A 22620-nucleotide genomic window follows, 5' to 3' on the forward strand; every position below is an offset into this window, starting at 1 on the left:
AACAATGTAACTATCAGATTCCAACCTGTGACCCAAAGCATGTTAGGAATTTTGTCATCTCTTTGGATGCCTAACAATTAATTCACACACACACACCTTTAAATCATGTTTCAGTGTACTCCTTTATAACTGTTTATGGGATCATTTTAATTCAGATTGTTCACTTACACTTGTGTCCTTGATTGTTTGATTGATTCACTCATTGATTCATTGATTCTGAGTCGTTTCTTGATGACATGACACATCAAAAACAGGAGCAGGTTGGGTGGGTTTAGAAGAAATGTTATCTCTGAAGATGTGGAAAACAAACAAACAGAGTGACGGAGAGCTGAAGAGGTTAATGTAGGCAGATGTTTGTGTGCCACTACACCAACTGCAAAGGAAGTGGGAAGAAAATGTTCATGATACCAAGAAGCAAACCTTCTGGTTGACTCAGTGGACAGAATTAGCTGTTAGTCCCAATGAAACAGTTGCAGCTGATTAAATGAACTGTCAGAATGTCTGGTACATGTCTGTCTGTGGGCAGCACCCCTGGCCCACATTCATTTTAAGTCATGGATCATTTGCATCCCACCTACAGTGGTGTGAAAAGTGTTTGCCCCCCTTCGCTTCTTGCAGAAATATTCTATTATATAAAAGGCAGTTTTTCCTCGCCACTGTCGCCAAGTGCTTGCTCAAGGGGGAATGTTGGGCTCTCTCTATTTACAATTTAATTAAAGAGTTTGGTCTAGACCTGATCAAATTGGAAAGTGTCATGAGATAACTTTTGTTGTGAATTGGCGTTATAAATAAACTGAATTGAACTGAATTGAAATTAATATATATATATATATATATATATATAATATTTTTACACAGCATGTGTACAGTTCACATGTTCATCCAAATCCATTCTCTCATGTTGTGTGTTACATTGGACTACAGTACATGCAACTCATTTACAGTGGTGTGAACAAGTTTTTGCCCCTCTCGTTATTCCTTGGTTTTTGGATGTTTGTCACGCTTAAATGTTTCAGATCAAATAAATTTAAATATTCAACAAAGATAACACAAGTAAACACAAAAAGCAGTTTCTAAATGAAGGTGTTTACTCTGAAAGGGGAAAAAACAAATCCAAACCTACATGGCCCTGTTTGAAAAAGTGTTTGTCCCCTAAACCTAATAACTGGTTGGGCCACCTTTAGCAGTAACAACTGCAATCAAGCATTTGCAACAACTGGCAATGAGTCTTTTGCAGCGCTGTGGAGGAATTTTGGCCCACTCATCTTTCCAGAATTGTTGTAATTCAGCCACACTGGAGGGTTTTCGAGCATGAACTGCCTTTTAAGGTCTTGCCACAGTATCTTAGTCTGATTCAGGTCGGGGGAATCACTTTTTCACACAGGGCCATGTAGGTTTGGATTTTTTTTCCCCCTTTAATAATGAATACCTTCATTTAGAAACTGTATTTTATGTTTGCTTGTGTCATCTTTGTCTAAAATTTAAATTTGTTTGATGATCTGAAACATTTAAGTGTGACAAACATAAAAAAAAACAAGAAATAACAAAAGGGGCAAACACTTTTTCACACCAGCGTAAATGAGTTGCACATTGTGCAATGTAACACACAACATAAGAGAATGGATTTGGATAAAAAGGTGAACTGTACACCTGCTGTGTATAAAACAAGGGAATATTTCTTCAAGAGACATAGTGGCAATCATAACAGGTTGAAGCTGACCATGCAGAAGCCAATATATATAAACTGGTCAACAAGTGAGGGGAAAACAGTGCTCTGTCACTCTGTTCTTGTTGCACTTTTCTTTGCTGTCACACTGCCTTGAAAGGCGCTCAGTAAAGTTTTGTTATGTACACTTTGTACAAGGATTTGCATTTGTAAGAAGTGTATTTCTCTCTCAGTAACAGGCCATGGTTCAGTTATGCAGGCGAATATCAATCAATGTGGTCAAAAACACTGATCATCAGGCTCTGTGTCTTCACCTGATGTTGCAGATACTGAGGTGTCCTGTGTGTTCATGGAGAGCTGCGTCTTACCATGCAGTTTTCAGCCGATTCATGATGTCATCATCCACTGGATTAAGGAGCCAGGAAACACTCATGCCCACTCCTACTTCTACAACCAAGACCAGTTCTCAAAGCAGGACCAGAGCTTCAAAGGCAGGACGTCACTGTTCACAGACCAGATCTCCAGAGGAAACGCGTCTCTGCAGCTCACAGGAGTCAAGGTTCAGGACCAGAGCAGATACAAGTGCTACACCAGCACCATCAGTGGCAACAAGGATCTGTTCATCAACCTAAAAGTGGACGGTATGAGAAACACACAGTGAAATACAAAAGAACAGCAGTTAATTAGTGTGTGTTTTCTGCTCTCAGTTTTGGCTTTATTGTGTACATCTCAGTGTGTTGTTCTGTCACAGCAACACAAACCTAAAACTACAAGGATTCAGGCTGCCGTTATTAGCTGATCAACTGATCAGACAGTCGAAAGAGAAAATTAGTTGCCAGCTGTTGTGTCATTTCAGTCATTTTTTTAAGCAAAACATTTTACTAATTCAGGCATCTTAAATGCCAGAATTTGTGATTTCAAATGAAGAGTTTTTGGGTGATTTTTTCACAATATTTTATGATCTCATAGACTAAACAATGTGGGTGAGACAACTTGACTGTGAGCAGCCACACACACTGAAACTATGGAAACTTCCACCACAGTTAACTATTATCCCACAAATCATCTCTCCTTATGTAATTTCATATGTGGTCTCTTTTGCAGCTCCTGTCACTGAGGTCCACATTCAGCAGGTAGAAAACAGGATCATCTGCAGCTCAGAGGGGATCTACCCTGAGCCTGAGCTCACCTGGTCCACCAGTCCTCCATCCAACATGACCTGTCAGAACACAACAACAGTCCAGCAGACTGAACAGCAGCTCTACAGCATCAGCAGCACTCTGATACCTCCAGACAGCACTACTGATCTGGTCTACAGCTGCACCGTCAGCACTCGCAGAAATACAAGGAGAGCCACTTTGACCAAACTGCGTGAGTATGTCAAATTTGGCAACCAAACCAATGAACCAGGCTGATATCTGCTCTTATCTGAAAGATATGAAGATAGACAGCAAAAAACTACTGCAAGAGAACCTGCAGCTGTCATGGAGATTATTTTATTGTATTTCTCATTTCAATTAATAACCATTTTGTGTTCCAATGAAGCACACTGCTGGTCACATGTAATCATTAAAAATGTTTCAAGCATCAAACTTTCTTCAGATAAAACACAACATCCACACAAAGTATTATTATCATTTCTCATAGGATGGGCTTTGGCATAATAGTGGCAAGTTTGACTCTTTTTACTGAATCAAATCGTTCACTCTCGAACTGTAAATTGACCGAATCCTTTTTTAAGTCATTTCATTCATTTTTACAGCAGGTGGTGCTGTAGCCCTCTTGTGGGCGTTGTAAAAAAGGCCGTGGTCCACAAACACTAAATACTGAAGGCAACATAGTTTGCCTCAGCTGACAAAATATAATACACAAAATGCCACAAGCAATTCAAACCATGTGAAAATCTAGGAAAGCAAATACACACCACAATAAAGTGACTTGTGTCCTGCATCCTATCTGCCATTATTGTTTCACAGTGCGACAGTGACTAGGTAGCTGTCACGTGACAAATGAACAAGAGACCAATCCGAGAACAAACCTACTGCTCGCCACACAGCCTGAGAGAGAAGGTACTGCGAGGTAGAAGGTACTGCAATGAGAGGACTCATTGCTCCCGAGTCATATACAAGAGCGAACGAATCGTTCATGAACGATACATCACTACCTTGGCAGTGAGTGTCATTCACTTGCCAAAAAGGAATTTTATTCCCAAAAGCTACACAAATGAGCAATGAAATGGATATTATCATTTTGGAAGAAATGATAGTGATGTAATGTAAAAGGAAAGAAAAGGCCAGTATAACAGAGTAAGATAAGAACAGAACCCAGAAGCACAAAAAAAGACTGCCTGGCAAAATCAAAGTTCAGTTTGCTGGAGGCGAGAAACAGGAAAGGGTCAAAACCAGGAAACTAGACAGAACAGACAAACTTCTTCAGCAAGGACAAGGAATCCAAGGTCCAAAGATCAGGCAGAGGTACAAAACAGGCAGGCAACATAAGGTGTTGCTGGAGAGGATAAAGAGTGACAGATTTTTATTTTAATCAACTACTTTAGATGAGTTTATGAGAGAAGTAAAAATGTTTTCATTAAATTGCAAATCTGGCAGTCTTTTAAACTATTTTTGTGTTGTTCAATTTCAGCTTCTATCAGTGGCTCCAGCACTGACACAACAATCCCATGCAGCGTCTCAAACACTGATCTCATGGGCTTCCGCCTCGTTTGGAGATTTAACCACAGTCAGATCATCCTGAATGACACCAGCACCAATGTCACCCACCAGGTCTCAGAGGAGTGGAGGCAGCGGGTGAAGGGTGTGTCTGAGTCAGGAAACCTCATGCTACAGGACTTATCTTTGAAACAGGAGGGGATTTACACCTGTGAACTCAGCAATGCTGAGGAGACGTTCATCAGTAACACCTTTCTGAGAGTAGAGCAAGGTAAGATCAAGTGTGTCTGAGCAAAAACTGCTGGAATCTGTCATTTAAACTGTCAGTATAAAATCAGAGTTTCAGTATTTGGACACGGTCTCAGCCAGTGGTGAAATAGACACCTTAACAGTTGAGTCTGTACTTACATTACAAGTATGGGGTGGGCTACTGGAGTGCAGTCGTGCTGGTGTGGGGGCCTTCCCCAGGCTGGTGCTGTGATGTTGGAAGCATAGCATTGTCCAAAATGTCCTGGTATGCTGAAGCATTAAGATTTCCCTTCAATGGAAGTAAGGGGCTGAGCCCGACACCTGAAAAACACCCCAACACCACATCTGAATTCAAAAGAGGTGTGAACCAATACTTCTGTCTGTATTGTGTATATCGAACCTCAATACTTTCTTAATCTCACCTTGGACAGACAGACAAAAAGGTACAATTTTAAGACTCACAGTCATATTTACATCAAATAGCAGGGTTTACATGCAGTCTCTGAATGTCATATATGATATTCACACATCCTGTGATGAGGATGAGACACTGAAGGACGACAGTTCATCGCCTTTATGTTGAACATGTTTCAATAAAAGAAAGCCCAACCAGCCAGTGTCACCAGTGTGTGATCGACACTGTGGATCTTTATTAAACTAAATAAGGCTCTTTTAAACAGCACAAATGTTCATCATGCCACTCAGACATTTTTACACAACATTATTATTATGTTTTACTGTGTTTTAACATAAATGATGTGCGTCAGATTCCATGTGTTTCTCTAACTGCATACAATACGTCTGTGTGTGATGTCAGTGCAAAGAGGGAAAACGGAGGATTTGGAGCAGAAGACAAAACAGGACAACAACAGTTAAGTCAATATTGTCAGAGTGGTAAAACATTTCATTCACAGTAGAATTTTACCTCCATGGGAGCTGAGGACCCCTTAAGATCTGATCCAAGAATTTAAGCACCTCTGACTTCTCATGGAAATATTTCAGAAGGAACCAAACATTACTTTAACGTGAAAATATTTACATTTCTAATTAACAGCAACACACTCACCTTGTATAAAGCCAACATTTTTATGCTCCATTAGTTGCCATTGGAAGTTTGGCTTGTAGAAATTTCAGTCAACACTCTTAAGACTCTTTTGTGTTTCAGACCCTTCAAACACAGCAGTTATAGCTGGAGTGGCTGGAGGGGCTGGAGGCCTTTTGTTGATTGCAGGGCTGACAGCCTTCTGTGTATATAGAAGGTCACGAGAAGGAACAGCAAACGCGTCAGGGTGAGCATCTCCTCTGTGCTGAACACAACAGCACGACTGCACCGTAATGAACTCTCAATTAGCTGTGACTTTGTTAAAGCTGAATGTTGTTCTTGTTTATTTACTTTGATCACATCTGGTTACATTTGTCCAGATCTTCTCTTCCAATCAGTGAATTCTTTTCCAATTAATCCTTTGCCTTTAGTTAAAAATCGTCCTTAAATTAACTTGCATTTCAGCTAAATAGACCAAGTGAAGAAGTCAGCACAGCTGTGACGATGATACAAGTTTGAGCTTCATGTGTTTCATAACTTTTTGTCAGCAGAACACCAGAAGCCATTCGAATGGAAGAGATGCCAGAAAACAGGAGAGAACAAACAGATCTGCAGCCAAACGAGGAGACTGGACTGACAAGTGAAGGACAAAGTGATAACTGATGCTCTTATTTACTGCACTGTGAAAAGATTTTATGGGGAGACTCCTGCTCATGAAATGCTGTTCCTGCTTGAATTCAAAAACAGACTCACAGAGACAGACGGACTGGAACAGAGGCAGCTCTGCTTTGCCTGTAAGAAGAACATCTCAGCCAAAGACTTGATGGTACTTTTGTCATTTTGAACGGCTGTTTTTATTCCTGTTAAAAGTGAAACCCTGCAGTTACATGTTTGACCATCAGTCTGCATCTCCACAGTCCAGTTTTCAGAGTGGGCTTGGCAGGTTTGTTCACTGTAGTGACTGAAGCTACCGTCATCAAAACTAGCAGCCAGTGAGCGTAGCTGCTAACACCTGCTGCAGCTGCACAGGACATGCAGAGGTGCTGGATGGTCCACTATAGTTCAGTGCCTGAGTGGTTTTACGTGTTGTTCTACTTTTTAGTGATGAGCACTGCATCACCATTTTTATGGAGCTGTTGTTATAACTTTGTATTTGTTTGAATTTGATAATAATTTGTTTTGAATACTTTGCTCCTGTTCTCTTTGTATGTACTGTTAAAGTTTTAGTTTTCTTTTGATGATAAAAATGCTGAACCAGTTCAATAACAGGCACACTAAGAGTTCTCCTCTCATGTGGTGTACAGGTGCTCAGGTAAATGAAATTATGTGACAGAAAAGCTCAACATTTCAGACATCAACCTTGATCTGATGAGAAAAATCAATGTTTTGAGTCAAAAATGTAACAAAATCCGCTTCTCTTAATGTTCTTAATGTTATTTGCAGCGATGCCAGACTCATAACAGGTCAAACACTGCTCACTGCTGATAGAAAATATCTTGAATTTTTTGTCAATTGGAAAGGGTTTTAAAAAATTCTATTCAATGTCAAATAATATTCACGTGAAATAATGAAATACTTAGAAAGACACGAACGATGAATGGCTTTTGATTGTTTCACTTTTTGTCCAGCAGGGGGCGCTGCACACCAAACAGTCCGTTAGTTATCAAAAGGAGGACTGACTGACTGGACCTTTTATGTTGACTGGCAATCATAACAGATTAGAACTAAACATGGTGAAGCAGCATTTAATTTTCATGCAGCACAAACCTGGAATGACCTCCCAGATGATGTTAGACAGGCCCAGAGACAACAACAATATTTAGGTATCAGTTAAAAACTTTCCCTTTTCACACTGCTTACACACTACTGTACAAAATGTATGTTTGATGATTGTTTTAATAGCGACTCTTCGTTTTATATCTGTCTTTTATCGTTGTTTTTAATTGTAAATCTCAGTCTGTTATAATCTCTCCTTTAATTCTGTAAAGAAGTTTGATTTGCGCGATACAAAGAAGGTTGCCCCGCCCCCCCAGCCATGACCACAAATGGGATCCAGTAGGTGTGGATCATGTAACCAGGACTGTCTCCGATATCCTCTCAGATGGACAGATCGCCAGGATAGATATTTACTTGCTTGTCCGAACATGAAGCTCTCTCTCTGTGATTTCGAGACTTTCTCTGCGGGAAATGAAAACAAACTGCAGTGGTTGGTTTTCTGTTTTTCAGGGATCTGAAACCATTTCGAGATATTTTAGTCTCCTTCACCAGTTAACGTTAACTATGAAGTGAAAGCCTACAGACTTCTGTCTTCCACAGACTGTGAAACAAAACAGTGGACAGAGGATGACTTGCTGGGTGGTACGTTCACTGACGCTGTCCCTCCTATGGACAGTTACAGAAGGAGGTAAGTGGCAACACCTTTTGTTTTTCTGTCCTCACAGCCGACAGGATGAGCGTCTGAAATCTACTGTTTGTTGCTGGATGCCCAGCGTGCATTTTCTGAACAATCCAGTTAATGTTGATTCCTTGTTGAACTTACCATTCAGATATTTCATGAGGGGAACTAAACGAGTGACACAGCCAACAGTAAGATTAATGGAGTTAAATAAAGTAGTTTAAATAAAAATAAAGAAGTATTAAAGTAGGTTAATATCGCATGCTTAGTAGTCCACTTATATAAATCAGGCTGTATGATCACAAGTGATTCAGCATTAACCTATTTGAAAAAATAATTTATGATTTTCTCAACTTAATGAATCCTCGAGCAAGAGAAAATCAGTTACTGAGAAAACATACTGTTTTGTAGAAAACCAAAAAAGAAGAAAGAAACCATGTGATGTCCATCTTTGGTTTGCAGAACTACTAGTAATTTGTAATATGATATTTGCACCCTCATTGTTCTCTTTGGGGGAGTGAAGATATGGTTTTGCCATTCGCCTCATCTTCAGTCAGTGATTACAGGGACTGCATCAAGTTCCTTCAATCAAGTTATTGTATTCAAGCAGCCTTTATCAATTATTATTTCACTGTTTACAGCAAGGGTGGCACGGTGGTGCAGTGGTTAGCACTGTCGCCTCATAGTAAGAGGGTTCCAGGTTCGAATCCTGGTCCGGACCCTTCTATGTGGACTTTGCATGTTCTCCCTGTGCCTGCACGGGTTTTCTCTGGGTGCTCCGGCTTCCTCCCACAATACCAAAAACATGCACATTAGGTTAAAATCCACCAAACATTTCAGTGGACAGAAACCCTTCATTTGTTAACAAGGCTTTTATTCTGAAATACATACAGGAACATGTTGCAGAAAAAAACAATTACACACTTCACAAGTGACAATTAAGAAAAAAAAATTTGTATGAGTGTTTTTTTGAGGACAATGCTGCATATCACGCCTTTAAGTAGCGGCCAGGAAGCAAAACCCATACGACAGAGGGTACGCAGCTTTGCTCGATCAAAACACATCCAACAGGAAGGACTGGGAAACAGTCTGAACCTCTTCACAGGTGAAGGGATTTTGGGATCGCATTGATCCCTCTGGGTTGTCCAGCAGAGGCCATGATTCAGCATTGTACTGTCACTTACCAATCACTAAGTGAGTCAGACAGGAGCTACAGATGTGAGCTCGAGGTGAAACAATGCCATTTTCGTTTTTTCCTCACACGTGAACTTTTAAATTACGTCCTCATTTTTTAAATTTAATTTTATTTTATTTAATTTTTTAAAATTGAATTTACTTTATTAATCACAAGCTGGGACATTACTTCTCTGCATTTAACCCATGACTGAACACACACACATGCAGCGTGCAGTGAAACACACAGTAGCAGTGGGCTGCATCAAGCACCCAGGGAGCAAATTGGGGGTAAGTGCGTTGCTCACGGGCACATCAGTCAGCTAATGGGGATGGGGATATTTTATGAGACAATCCACTAATAACCATAAATTATTACATCAAGCAAAACGTCGACAAAACAACGAAAGATTTGGACTCAGCTTACAAGTGACAAAGCTCCAGAGGTTTGCAGCCAGAAAGTGTTTAGTCACAACTGTGAGTGAATTGTCCATATGTCTGGTATATGTCTGTCTGTGGGCAGCACCCCTGGCCCACATTCATTTTAAGTCATGGATCATTTGCATCCCACTGTGTATCCAACAAGGGAATATTTCTTCAAGAGACACAGTGGCAATCATAACAGGTTGAAGCTGACCATGCAGAAGCCAATATATATAAACTGGTCAACAAGTGAGGGGAAAACAGTGCTCTGTCACTCTGTTCTTGTTGGACTTTTCTTTGCTGTCACACTGCCTTGAAAGGTGCTCAGTAAAGTTTTGTTATGTACACTTTGTACAAGGATTTGTATTTGTAAGAAGTGTATTTCTCTCTCAGTAACAGGCTATGGTTCAGTTATGCAGACGAATATCAATCAATGTGGTCAAAAACACTGATCATCAGGCTCTGTGTCTTCACCTGATGTTGCAGATACTGAGGTGTCCTGTGTGTTCATGGAGAGCTGCGTCTTACCATGCAGTTTTCAGCCAGGTCATGATGTCGTCATCCACTGGATTAAGGTGCCAGGAAACACTTTTGTCCACTCCTACTTCCACAACCAAGACCAGTTCTCAAACCAGGACCAGAGCTTCAAAGGCAGGACGTCACTGTTCACAGACCAGATCTCCAGAGGAAACGCATCTCTGCAGCTCACAGGAGTCAAGGTTCAGGACCAGAGCAGATACAAGTGCTACACCAGCCCCAACAATGGCAACAAGGATCTGTTCATCAGCCTAAAAGTGGACGGTATGAGAAACACACAGTGAAACAAGTACAAAAGAACAGCATTTAATTGGTGTGTGTTTTCTGCTCTCAGTTTTGGCTTTATTGTGTACATCTCAGTGTGTTGTTCTGTCACAGCAACACAAACCTAAAACTACAAGGATTCAGGCTGCCGTCATTAGCTGATCAACTGATCAGACAGTCGAAAGAGAAAATTAGTTGCCAGCTGTTGTGTCATTTCAGTCATTTTTTAAGCAAAACATTTTACTAATTCAGGCATCTTAAATGCCAGAATTTGTGATTTCAAATGAAGAGTCTTTTGGTGATTTTTTCACAATATTTTATGATTTCATAGACTAAACAATGTGGGTGAGACAACTTGACTGTGAGCAGCCACACACACTGAAACTATGGAAACTTCCACCACAGTTAACTATTATCCCCCAAATCGTCTCTCCTTATGTAATTTCATATGTGGTCTCTTTTGCAGCTCCTGTCACTGAGGTCCACATTCAGCAGGTAGAAAACAGGATCATCTGCAGCTCAGAGGGGATCTACCCTGAGCCTGAGCTCACCTGGTCCACCAGTCCTCCATCCAACATGACCTGTCAGAACACAACAACAGTTACAAAGAACCTGGAATGACCTCCCAGATGATGTTAGACAGGCCCAGAGACAACAACAATATTTAGGTATCAGTTAAAAACTTTCCCTTTTCACACTGCTTACACACTACTGTACAAAATGTATGTTTGATGATTGTTTGAATAGTGACTCTTCGTTTTATATCTGTCTTTTATCTTTGTTTTTAATTGTAAATCTCAGTCTGTTATAATCTCTCCTTTAATTCTGTAAAGAAGCTTGATTTGCGCGATACAAAGAAGGTTGCCCCGCCCCCCAGTTTACAAATGGGATCCAGTGGGTGTGGATCATGCAACCAGGACTGTTGCTGATATCCCCTCAAATGGATAGATCGTCAGGATAGATATTTACTTGCTTGTCCGAACATGAAGTTCGCTCTCTGTGATTTCGAGACTTTCTCTGCGGGAAATGAAAACAAATAAACTGCAGTTGTTGGTTTCACCTGTTTTTCAGGGATCTGAAACCATTTCGAGATATTTTAGTCTCCTTCACCAGTTAACGTTAACTATGAAGTGAAAGCCTACAGACTTCTGTCTTCCACAGACTGTGATACAAAACAGTGGACAGGGGATGACTTGCTGGGTGGTACGTTCACTGACGCTGTCCCTCCTATGGACAGTTACAGAAGGAGGTAAGTGGCAACGCCTTTTGTTTTTCTGTCCTCACAGCCGACAGGATGAGCGTCTGAAATCTACTGTTTGTTGCTGGATGCCCAGCGTGCATTTTCTGAACAATCCAGTTAATGTTGATTCCTTGTTGAACTCACCATTCAGATATTTCATGAGGGGAACTAAACGAGTGACACAGTAAGATTAATGGAGTTAAATAAAGCAGTTTAAATAAAAATAAAGAAGTAATACATTTCGTTTTACCTAATTTCCCCTCAAGGATGAATAAAGTCATCTATCTATCTGAAGTAGGTTAAAATCGCATATAAAGTAGGTTTGTACTGTCACCAAAAAAAGTAAAATCGATCAGTGTGTCGGTGTTGTCAGCTAACGTTATCTCATCATCAGACATGATGAGACTGTGGAAAAGGACTCGCATCAAAGAGTCGACTCTTTGAAGAGTCCCGTGACTAATGATATCAGACTTTTATTTTTAATATCCTCTCTTTGATATTTTGGTCATATTTTGGCACGAAGCCTTTCTCTGGTGACTCTGGTCTGCCCTGTTTAATGTATTACGCTGCGAACACCAGCTCAACACTTTTGTGTCCGATTCAATTTGTGGACAGGAACCCTTCATTTGTTAACAAGACTTTTATTCTGAAATACGTACAGGAACATGTTGCAGAAAAAACTTTAGAATTACACACTTCATCCATCCATCCATTTTCTATACCGCTTATCCGTCAGGGTCGCGGGGGAGCTGGAGCCTATCCCAGCTGACTACAGGCGAGAGGCGGGGTACACCCTGGACTGGTCGCCAGTCAATCGCAGGGCCAACACACAAAGACAGACAACCACACACTCTCACACTCACACCTAGGGGCAATGTAGAGTAGCCAATTAATCTAACGTGCATGTTTTTGGTATTGTGAGAGGAAGCCGGAGTACCCGGAGAAAACCCACGCAGGCACAGGGAGAACATGCAAACTCCACATAGAATTCTGGGATTCGAATCTGGAACCCTCTTTCTATGAGGCGACAGTGCTAACCACTGCGCATTTCACACTTCACTAGTGACAATTAAGGGAAAAAAAATTTGTATGAGTGTTTTTTTTAGGACAATGCTGCATATCACGCCTTTAAGTAGCGGCCAGGAAGCAAAACCCATACAAGAGAGGGTATGCAGCTTTGCTCGATCAAAACAACAAATCCAACAGGAAGGACTGGGAAACAGTCTGAACCTCGTCACACATGAAAGGATTTTGGGATCGCATTGATCCCTCTGGATTGTCCAGCAGAGGCCATGATTCAGCATTTTACTGTCACTTACCAATCACTAAGTGAGTCAGACAGGAGCTACAGATGTGAGCTCGAGGTGAAACAACGCCATTTACATTTTTCCTCACATATGTAGACTTTTAAATTACGTCCCCATCTTATGAGACAATCCACTAATAACCATAAATTATTACATCAAGCAAAACATCGACAAAACAATGAAAGATTTGAACTCAGCTTACAAGTGACAAAGCTCCAGAGGTTTGCAGCCAAAAAGTGTTTAGTCCGAACTGTGAATGAATTGTCCATATGTCTGGTATATGTCTGTCTGTGGGCAGCACCCCTGGTCCACATTCATTTTAAGTCATGGATCATTTGCATTCCACTGTGTATCCAACAAGGGGATATTTGTTCAAGAGACGTAGTGGCAATCATAACAGGTTGAAACTGACCATGCAGAAGCCAATATATATAAACTGGTCAACAAGTGAGGGGAAAACAGTGCTCTGTCACTCTGTTCTTGTTGGACTTTTCTTTGCTGTCACACTGCCTTGAAAGGTGCTCAGTAAAGTTTTGTTATGTACACATTAATTTGCATTTGTAAGAAGTGTATTTCTCTCTCAGTAACAGGCTATGGTTCAGTTATGCAGGCGAATATCAATCAATGTGGTCAAAAACACTGATCATCAGGCTCTGTGTCTTCACCTGATGTTGCAGATACTGAGGTGTCCTGTGTGTTCATGGAGAGCTGCGTCTTACCATGCAGTTTTCAGCCAGGTCATGATGTCGTCATCCACTGGATTAAGGAGCCAGGAAACACTTTTGTCCACTCCTACTACTATAACCAAGACCAGCTCTCAAAGCAGGACCAGAGCTTCAAAGGCAGGACGTCACTGTTCATAGACCAGATCTCCAGAGGAAACGCGTCTCTGCAGCTCACAGGGGTCAAGGTTCAGGACCAGAGCAGATACAAGTGCTACACCAGCACCATCCGTGGCAACAAGGATCTGTTCATCAGCCTAAAAGTGGACGGTATGAGAAACACACAGTGAAACAAATACAAAAGAACAGCATTTAATTGGTGTGTGTTTTCTGCTCTCAGTTTTGGCTTTATTGCGTACATCTCAGTGTGTTGTTCTGTCACAGCAACACAAACCTAAAACTACAAGGATTCAGGCTGCCGTTATTAGCTGCCAGCTGTTGTGTCATTTCAGTCATTTTTAAGCAAAACATTTTACTGATTAAGGCTTCTTAAATGCCAGAATTTGTGACGGTAAATGTCTTCGGCTTTTGAACGCCCGATTGGACAAAATGAGCAATTTGAAGATTTCACTTTGGGTGAATTTTTTTGACAATATTTTATGATCTCATAGACTATACAACGTGGGTGAGACAACTTGACTGTGAGCAGCCACACACACTGAAACTATGGAAGCTTCCACCACAGTTAACTATTATCCCCCAAATCGTCTCTCCTTATGTAATTTCATATGTGGTCTCTTTTGCAGCTCCTGTCACTGAGGTCCACATTCAGCAGGTAGAAAACAGGATCATCTGCAGCTCAGAGAGGATCTACCCTGAGCCTGAGCTCACCTGGTCCACCAGCCCTCCATCCAACATGACCTGTCAGAACACAACAACAGTCCAGCAGACTGAACAGCAGCTCTACAGCATCAGCAGCACTCTGATACCTCCAGACAGCACTACTGATGTGGTCTACAGCTGCACCATCAGCACTCGCAGAAATACATGGAGAGCCACTTTGAGTGAGTGTTTCTGAGAAGACCTGCAGTCACTGTGGCAGTCACAGCACAAATGTTCATCATGCCACTCAGATGTTTTTACATAACATTATTCTTATGTTTTACTATGTTTTAACATAAATGATGTGCGTCAGATTCCATGTGTTATGTGTATGTTTTATGCTCCATTAGTTGCTATTGGAAGTTTGGCTTGAAATTTCAGTCAACACTCTTAAGACTCTTTTCTGTTTCAGACCCTTCAAACACAGCAGTTATAGCTGGAGTGGCTGGAGGCCTTTCTGTTGTTGCGGCAATCGCAGGGCTGACAGCCTTCTGTGTATAGAAGGTCACAAGAAGGAACAGCAAACGCGTCAGGGTGAGCATCTCCTCTGTGCTGAACACAACAGCACGACTGCACCGTAATGAACTCTCAATTAGCTGTGACTTTGTTAAAGCTGAATGCTGTTCTTGTTTATTTACTTTGATCACATCTAGTTACATTTGTCCAAATCTTCTCTTCCAATCAGTGAACTCTCTTCCAATTAATCCTTTGCCTTTTGTTAAAAATCTTCCTTAAATTAACTCGTATCTCAGCTAAAAAGACCAAGTGAAGAAGTCAGCACAGCTGTGACGATGATACAAGTTTGAGCTTCATGTGTTTCATAACTTTTTGTCAGCAGAACACCAGAAGCCATTCGAATGGAAGAGATGCCAGAAAACAGGAGAGAACAAACAGATCTGCAGCCAAACGAGGAGACTGGACTGACAAGTGAAGGACAAAGTGATAACTGATGCTCTTATTTACTGCACTGTGAAAAGATTTTATGGGGAGACTCCTGCTCATGAAATGCTGTTCCTGCTTGAATTCAAAAACAGACTCACAGAGACAGACGGACTGGAACAGAGGCAGCTCTGCTTTGCCTGTAAGAAGAACATCTCAGCCAAAGACTTGATGGTACTTTTGTCATTTTGAACGGCTGTTTTTATTCCTGTTAAAAGTGAAACCCTGCAGTTACATGTTTGACCATCAGTCTGCATCTCCACAGTCCAGTTTTCAGAGTGGGCTTGGCAGGTTTGTTCACTGTAGTGACTGAAGCTACCGTCATCAAAACTAGCAGCCAGTGAGCGTAGCTGCTAACACCTGCTGCAGCTGCACAGGACATGCAGAGGTGCTGGATGGTCCACTATAGTTCAGTGCCTGAGTGGTTTTACGTGTTGTTCTACTTTTTAGTGGTGAGCACTGCATCACCATTTTTATGGAGCTGTTGTTATAACTTTGTATTTGTTTGAATTTGATAATAATTTGTTTTGAATACTTTGCTCTTGTTCTCTTTGTATGTACTGTTAAAGTTTTAGTTTTCTTTTGATGATAAAAATGCTGAACCAGTTCAATAACAGGCACACTAAGAGTTCTCCTCTCATGTGGTGTACAGGTGCTCAGGTAAATGAAATTATGTGACAGAAAAGCTCAACATTTCAGACATCAACCTTGATCTGATGAGAACAATCAATGTTTTGAGTCAAAAATGTAACAAAATAAGAGTTCTTTTGGGCAGTCGTGGATCAGCGGTTAGGGTGTCGGACCCGTAACCGGTGGATCGCTGGTTCGGTTCCCCGTCCCGGTGTCCATGGCTGAGGTATCCTTGAGCAAGGTACCTAACCCCCACTGCTCCCCGGGCGCTGCACGCGGTCGCCCACTGCCCCGGGTTTGCTGTGTGTGTGTGCACGTCACTTGGGTGGGTTAAATGCAGAGAACAAATTTCGTTGGAGTGAGTTCCCTCCAATGACAAAATATGTCTCTTTAATCATTTTATAAAAATCCGCTTCTCTTAATGTTCTTAATGTTATTTGCAGCGATGCCAGGCTCATAACAGGTCAAACACTGCTCACTGCTGATAGAAAATATCTTGAATTTTTTGTAAATTGGAAAGGGTTTTAAAAAACTCTATTCAAATAATATTCACGTGAAATAATGAAATACTTAGAAACAGAAAGACACGAACGATGAATGGTATTTGATTGTTTCACTTTTTGTCCAGCAGGGGGCGCTGCACACCAACAGGTTAGAACTAAACATGGTGAAGCAGCATTTAATTTTCATGCAGCAAAAACCTGGAATGACCTCCCAGATGATGTTAGACAGGCCCAGAGACAACAACAATATTTAGGTATCAGTTAAAAACTTTCCCTTTTCACACTGCTTACACACTACTGTACAAAATGTATGTTTGATGATTGTTTTAATAGCGACTCTTCGTTTTATATCTGTCTTTTATCTTTGTCTTTAATTGTAAATCTCAGTCTGTCATATTCTCTCCTTTAATTCTGTAAAGAAGTTTGATTTGCGCGATACAAAGAAGGTTGCCCCGCCCCCCAGCCATGACCACAAATGGGGATCCAATGGGCGTGGATCACATGATCAGGACTGTCCCCGATATCCTCTCAGATGGATAGATCGTCAGGATAGATATTTACTTGCTTGTCCGACCGTGAAGCTCGCTGTGATTTCGAGACTTTATCTGCGGGAAATGAAAACAAACAAACTGCAGTTGTTGGTTTGGTCTGAAACCATTTCCTTCACCAGTTAACGTTAACTATGAAGTGAAAGCCTACAGACTTCTGTCTTCCACAGACTGTGATACAAAACAGTGGACAGAGGATGACTTGCTGGGTGGTACGTTCACTGACGCTGTCCTTCCTATGGACAGTTACAGAAGGAGGTAAGTGGCAACGCCTTTTGTTTTTCTGTCCTCACAGCCGACAGGATGAGCTTCTGAAATCTACTGTTTGTTGCTGGATGCCCAGCGTGCATTTTCTGAACAATCCAGTTAATGTTGATTCCTTGTTGAACTTACCATTCAGATATTTCATGAGGGGAACTACACGAGTGACACAGCCAACAGTAAGATTAATGGAGTTAAATAAAAATTAAAAAGTAATACATTTCTTTTTACCTAATTTCCCCTCAGGGATGAATAAAGTCATCTATCTGTCTGAAGTAGGTTAATATCGCATGCTTAGCAGTCCACTTATATAAATCAGGCTTTATAATAAATAATCACAGCCAAGTGACTCAGCATTAACACTTCACTATTTGTGAAGTGCCATCTCTTGTAGAAGTTCTAACATAATTTATTTTTTTCTCAATTTAATGAATCCTCGAGCCAGAGAAAGAAAATGTACTGTTTTGTAGAAAACAATAAAAGAAAAAAGAAGAAGTAAGAAATCATGTGATGTCCATCTTTAGTTTGCAGAACTACTAGTAATTTGTAATATGATATTCAGTCAGTGATTACAGGGACTGCATCAAGTCCCTTCAATCGAGTTATTATATTCAAGCAGCCTTTATCAATTATTATTTTACTGTTTACAACAAAACTCAGTAAATTTAAACAATCACCCTCTGAGTTGGTACAGTCGAAACCGTTGCTGCAGGTTTTAACTTGTCAACACAGCAGCCTGACTGTCTCCTGTTTAAGAAATGAGACGGGACAAGAAATGGAAGTTGGGAACAGATTTACCAGATGCTTATCCTCATGCGTTAATGTATTAAGCTGCGAACACCAGCTCAACACTTCCTGTATCCAATTCAATTTAAAAGCCACCAAACATTTCAGTGGACAGAAACCCTTCATTTGTTAACAAGAATTTTATTCTGAAATACTTACAGGAACATGTTGCAGAAAAAAATCATTTGTTTGAAGAAGAGCTGCTTAAATTCATTTTAATTAGGTTTGAATTCTCATTTGATACTTGTAGTAGGCAAAGTCCAGCCGGGTCATGAAAAGTACATTACAATGTACAGATTGCAATTTAATGCAGTGTAAATTAAACAGAACAGGAAATAAAGATACCATTACACACATCATAAGTGAATATTAAGAAAAATTAATTTTGTGTGAATGTCTTTCAGGACAATGCTACATATCACGCCTCTAAGTAGTGGCCAGAAAGCAAAACCCATACAACAGAGGGTATGCAGCTTTGCTCAATCAAAGCACATCCCATAGGAAGGACTGGGAAACAGTCTGAACCTCGTCACACGTAAAGGGAATTTGGGATCACAGTGATCCCTCTGGGTTGTCCAGCAGATTCCATGATTCAGCATTTAACACATTTCATCAACTGTTCTCCCACAGAGACGCAGCAAACCAATCACTGTGAGTCTGACAGAAACTACAGATGTGAGCTGGAGGTGTAACAACGCCATTTTCATTTTTTACTCACACATGTAGACTTTTAAATTACGTCCTCATCTTACGAGACAATCCCCTCATAACAAAACAATGAAAGATTTGGACTCTGCAAAGCTGCAGAGGTTCATAACCAAAAAGGGTTTTGTCACATGCACACAAGCAGAGGACACAAGAACTTCAAGTTAAAGCTGCTGACCTACATGACACGCTGTTGAAGATTTAAAAAAAATGTTAAAGATGTCATTTCATTCTTATTTATGAATAGCAATATTTCTATTTTTGTTTCTCTTGTCAGCCAATACAGCATATTTACACCATGTTTTGAAGCTACACTGTCATAAATAAGGCCTTTGTGAACCATCAGTTCAGTCAGACCTTCATTCAGCTGGGGTGCTTATGCAGTAAGTTAGAAGCTAATAACTTTGGAGATATTTTTGTTTCCAGTAACTGAAAATTTCAAGTCAGCCCTGTGTGAGAAAAAAGACATCAGCATTCATGTTTCATCTTTTAGACAACCACGAAAATTTGGTGTGGGAGGTTGACAAGACCAGACAAGACTCCAAATCCACAGGGGCTGCCATCCAGGAATGTGGAGTTGAACTTGCCCAGTACCTGAATTGGCATGCTCAGATTTCCACCTCTTAGCAGCTGTAGTTTGTGGTGCTGTTGAACTGTAATGCATTATATTCAGGGGTGTTTCTAATATTAGTTCATCCTCTGATATAAATGGGTGCACATATTCACTGTGAATAAGTCATCAGATGGAACGCTGAACTTGTCAAGTCAGTGTAGTTCAAGAGGACTCCTAGATAGAGTCCCCAGGCCTTTAAAGAGAACTCACTTGGATTAAACAACTGTTTTCCCTAAAATGAACCTCAGTTGGTGTCTCTTCACCCGATGCTCAGATACTGAAGTATCCTGTGTTTTCATGGAGACCTGCATCTTACCATGCAACTTCAAGAGCGGCACCAACGCAGTTATCCACTGGATTGATGTGAGAGCAGCGAACTCTGTCCACTCATACTACAATAACAAAAACCAGCTCACAGCCCAGGACCAACAATTCAGAGGCAGGACATCACTGTTCACAGACCAGATCTCCAGAGGAAACGCATCTCTGCAGCTCACGGGGGTTCAGATTCAAGACCAGAGCAGATACAAGTGTCACACCAGCACCATCAGTGGTACCAAGGATCTGTTTATCAGCCTAAAAGTGGACGGTATGAGAAACACACAGTAAATACAGAAAACCATCAACTCATTTGTGTTTCCTTGATGTGCATTTTGTCTGGCATCAAGATCCTCTGTCTTCTTTTGCAGCTCCTGTCACTGAGGTCCACCTTCAGCAGGTAGAAAACAGGATCATCTGCAGCTCAGAGGGGATCTACCCTGAGCCTCAGCTCGCCTGGTTCACCAGCCCTCCATCCAACATGACCTTCAAGAACACAACAACAGTCCAGCAGACTGAACAGCAGCTCTACAGCATCAGCAGCACTCTGATACCTCCAGACAGCACGACTGATCTGGTCTACAGCTGCACCGTCAGCACTCGCAGAAATACAAGGAGAGCCACTTTGACCAAACTGCGTGAGTATGTCAAATTTGGCAACCAAACCAATGAACCAGGCTGATATGTGCTCTTATCTGACAGGTTCCTGAAACTAGACAGCAAAAAACTACTGCAAGAGAACCTGCAGCTGTCATGGACATTATTTTATTGCATTTGTCATTTCAATTGCTAAACCATTTTGTGTTCCAACAATCAAGCACACTGCTGGTCACATGTAATCATTAAAAATGTTTCAAGCATCAAACTTTCTTCAGATAAAACACAACATCCACACAAAGTATTATTATCATTTCTCATAGGATGGGCTTTGGCATAATTGTGGCAAGTTTGACTCTTTTTACTGAATCAAATCGTTCACTCTCCAACTGTCCTTTTTTCAGTCATTTCATTCATTTTTACAGCAGGTGGCGCTGTAGCCCTCTTGTGGGCATTGTAAAAAAGGCCGTGGTCCACAAACACTAAATACTGAAGGCAACATAGTTTGCTTCAGCTGACAAAATATAATACACAAAATGCCACAAGCAATTCAAACCATGTGAAAATCTAGGAAAGCAAATACACACCACAATAAAGTGACTTGTGTCCTGCATCCTATCTGCCATTATTGTTTCACAGTGCAACAGTGACTAGGTAGCTGTCACGTGACAAATGAACAAGAGACTGATCCGAGAACAAACCTACTGCTCGCCACACAGCCTGAGAGAGAAGGTACTGCGAGGTAGAAGGTATTGCAATGAGAGGACTCATTGCTCCCGAGTCATATACAAGAGCGAACGAATCGTTCATGAATAATACATCACTACCTTGGCAGTGTGTGTCATTCAGTTGCCAAAAAGGAATTTTATTCTCAAAAGCTACACAAATGAGCAATGAAATGGATATTATCATTTTGGAAGAAATGATGAGTGATGTAATGTAAAAGGAAAGAAAAGGCCAGTATAACAGAGTAAGATAAGAACAGAACCCAGAAGCACAAAAAAAGACTGCCTGGTAAAATCAAAGTTCAGTTTGCTGGAGGCGAGAAACAGGAAAGGGTCAAAACCAGGAAACTAGACAGAACAGACAAACTTCTTCAGCAAGGACAAGGAATCCAAGGTCCAAAGATCAGGCAGAGGTACAAAACAGGCAGGCAACACAAGGTGTTGCTGGAGAGGATAAAGAGTGACAGATTTTTATTTTAATCAACTACTTTAGATGAGTTTATGAGAGAAGTAAAAATGTTTTCATTAAATTGCAAATCTGGCTGTCTTTTAAACTATTTTTGTGTTGTTTAATTTCAGCTTCTATCAGTGGCTCCAGCACTGACACAACAATCCCATGCAGCGTCTCAAACACTGATCTCATGGGCTTCAGCCTCGTTTGGAGATTTAACCACAGTCAGATCATCCTGAATGAGACCAGCATCAATGTCACCCACCAGGTCTCAGAGGAGTGGAGGCAGCGGGTGAAGGGTGTGTCTGAGTCAGGAAACCTCATGCTACAGGACTTATCTTTGAAACAGGAGGGGATATACACCTGTGAACTCAGCAATGCTGAGGAGACGTTCATCAGTAACACCTTTCTGAGAGTAGAGCAAGGTAAGATCAAGTGTGTCTGAGCAAAAACTGTTGGAATCTGTCATTTAAACTGTCAGTATAAAATCAGAGTTTCAGTATTTGGACACGGTCTCAGCCAGTGGTGAAATAGACACCTTAACAGTTGAGTCTGTACTTACATTACAAGTATGGGGTGGGCTACTGGAGTGCAGTCGTGCTGGTGTGGGGGCCTTCCCCAGGCTGGTGCTGCGATGTTGGAAGCATAGCATTGTCCAAAATGTCCTGGTATGCTGAAGCATTAAGATTTCCCTTCAATGGAAGTAAGGGGCTGAGCCCGACACCTGAAAAACACCCCAACACCACATCTGAATTCAAAAGAGGTGTGAACCAACACTTTTGCCTGTATTGTGTATATCGATCCTCAATACTTTCTTAATCTCACCTTGGACAGACAGACAAAAAGGTACAATTTTAAGACTCACAGTCATATTTACATCAAATAGCAGGGTTTACATGCAGTCTCTGAATATCATATATGATATTCACACATCATGTGATGAGGATGAGACACTGAAGGACTACACTCAGTGTTGATATTTGGATATTTTGGTTTTTCTGATGTTGATGTACACAACCAGCACATTCATTTAGAACA

The 22620-nt window shown here is 41.0% G+C and overlaps 2 protein-coding genes across 5 annotated transcripts in view; both read left to right on the top strand.

Moving 5' to 3' along the window:
* LOC124049293 (butyrophilin-like protein 2) overlaps positions 1–22620 on the top strand; it is a 59347-nt gene that overhangs the window by 29318 nt on the left and 7409 nt on the right. For 2 of the 3 annotated variants that reach the window (XM_046370741.1, XM_046370743.1), the window contains 5 exons: positions 2771–3037; positions 10101–10415; positions 10882–10991; positions 20291–20447; positions 21711–22007. In XM_046370741.1, coding sequence (XP_046226697.1) covers positions 2771–3037; positions 10101–10415; positions 10882–10991; positions 20291–20447; positions 21711–22007 — 1146 coding nt within the window. Of the gene's footprint in view, positions 1–1992; positions 2308–2770; positions 3038–10100; positions 10416–10881; positions 10992–20290; positions 20448–21710; positions 22008–22620 lie in introns of all 3 variants that reach the window. The other variant, XM_046370742.1, reaches the window with a different exon arrangement.
* On the top strand, positions 10945–16061 carry LOC124049298 (V-set domain-containing T-cell activation inhibitor 1-like). 2 transcript variants are annotated; one of them, XM_046370752.1, is made up of 6 exons: positions 10945–11083; positions 11577–11664; positions 13640–13954; positions 14431–14688; positions 14919–15040; positions 15345–16061. In XM_046370752.1, exons 2-5 carry the CDS (start codon positions 11604–11606, stop codon positions 15005–15007), a joined length of 723 nt encoding a protein of 240 aa, XP_046226708.1. In that variant the 5' UTR covers positions 10945–11083; positions 11577–11603; the 3' UTR covers positions 15008–15040; positions 15345–16061. The 2 variants fall into 2 exon arrangements, with proteins under 2 accessions (XP_046226708.1, XP_046226706.1); XM_046370750.1 differs by lacking the exon at positions 10945–11083 and having other exon boundaries at positions 11129–11664.

Source organism: Scatophagus argus, chromosome 18 (genome assembly GCF_020382885.2).
Source record: "Scatophagus argus isolate fScaArg1 chromosome 18, fScaArg1.pri, whole genome shotgun sequence".
NCBI lineage: Eukaryota > Metazoa > Chordata > Actinopteri > Scatophagidae > Scatophagus > Scatophagus argus.

What these genes read in the sequence shown, in the direction of transcription:
- LOC124049298 (XM_046370752.1), top strand. Translation starts at nt 11,604, where the DNA reads ATGACTTGCTGGGTGGTACGTTCACTGACGCTGTCCCTCCTATGGACA. An exon ending in ATGGACAGTTACAGAAGGAG is followed by an intron (nt 11,665 to 13,639) that starts GTAAGTGGCAAC and finishes CTGATGTTGCAG; the next exon opens with ATACTGAGGTGTCCTGTGTG. An exon ending in TACATGGAGAGCCACTTTGA is followed by an intron (nt 14,689 to 14,918) that starts GTGAGTGTTTCT and finishes TTTCTGTTTCAG; the next exon opens with ACCCTTCAAACACAGCAGTT.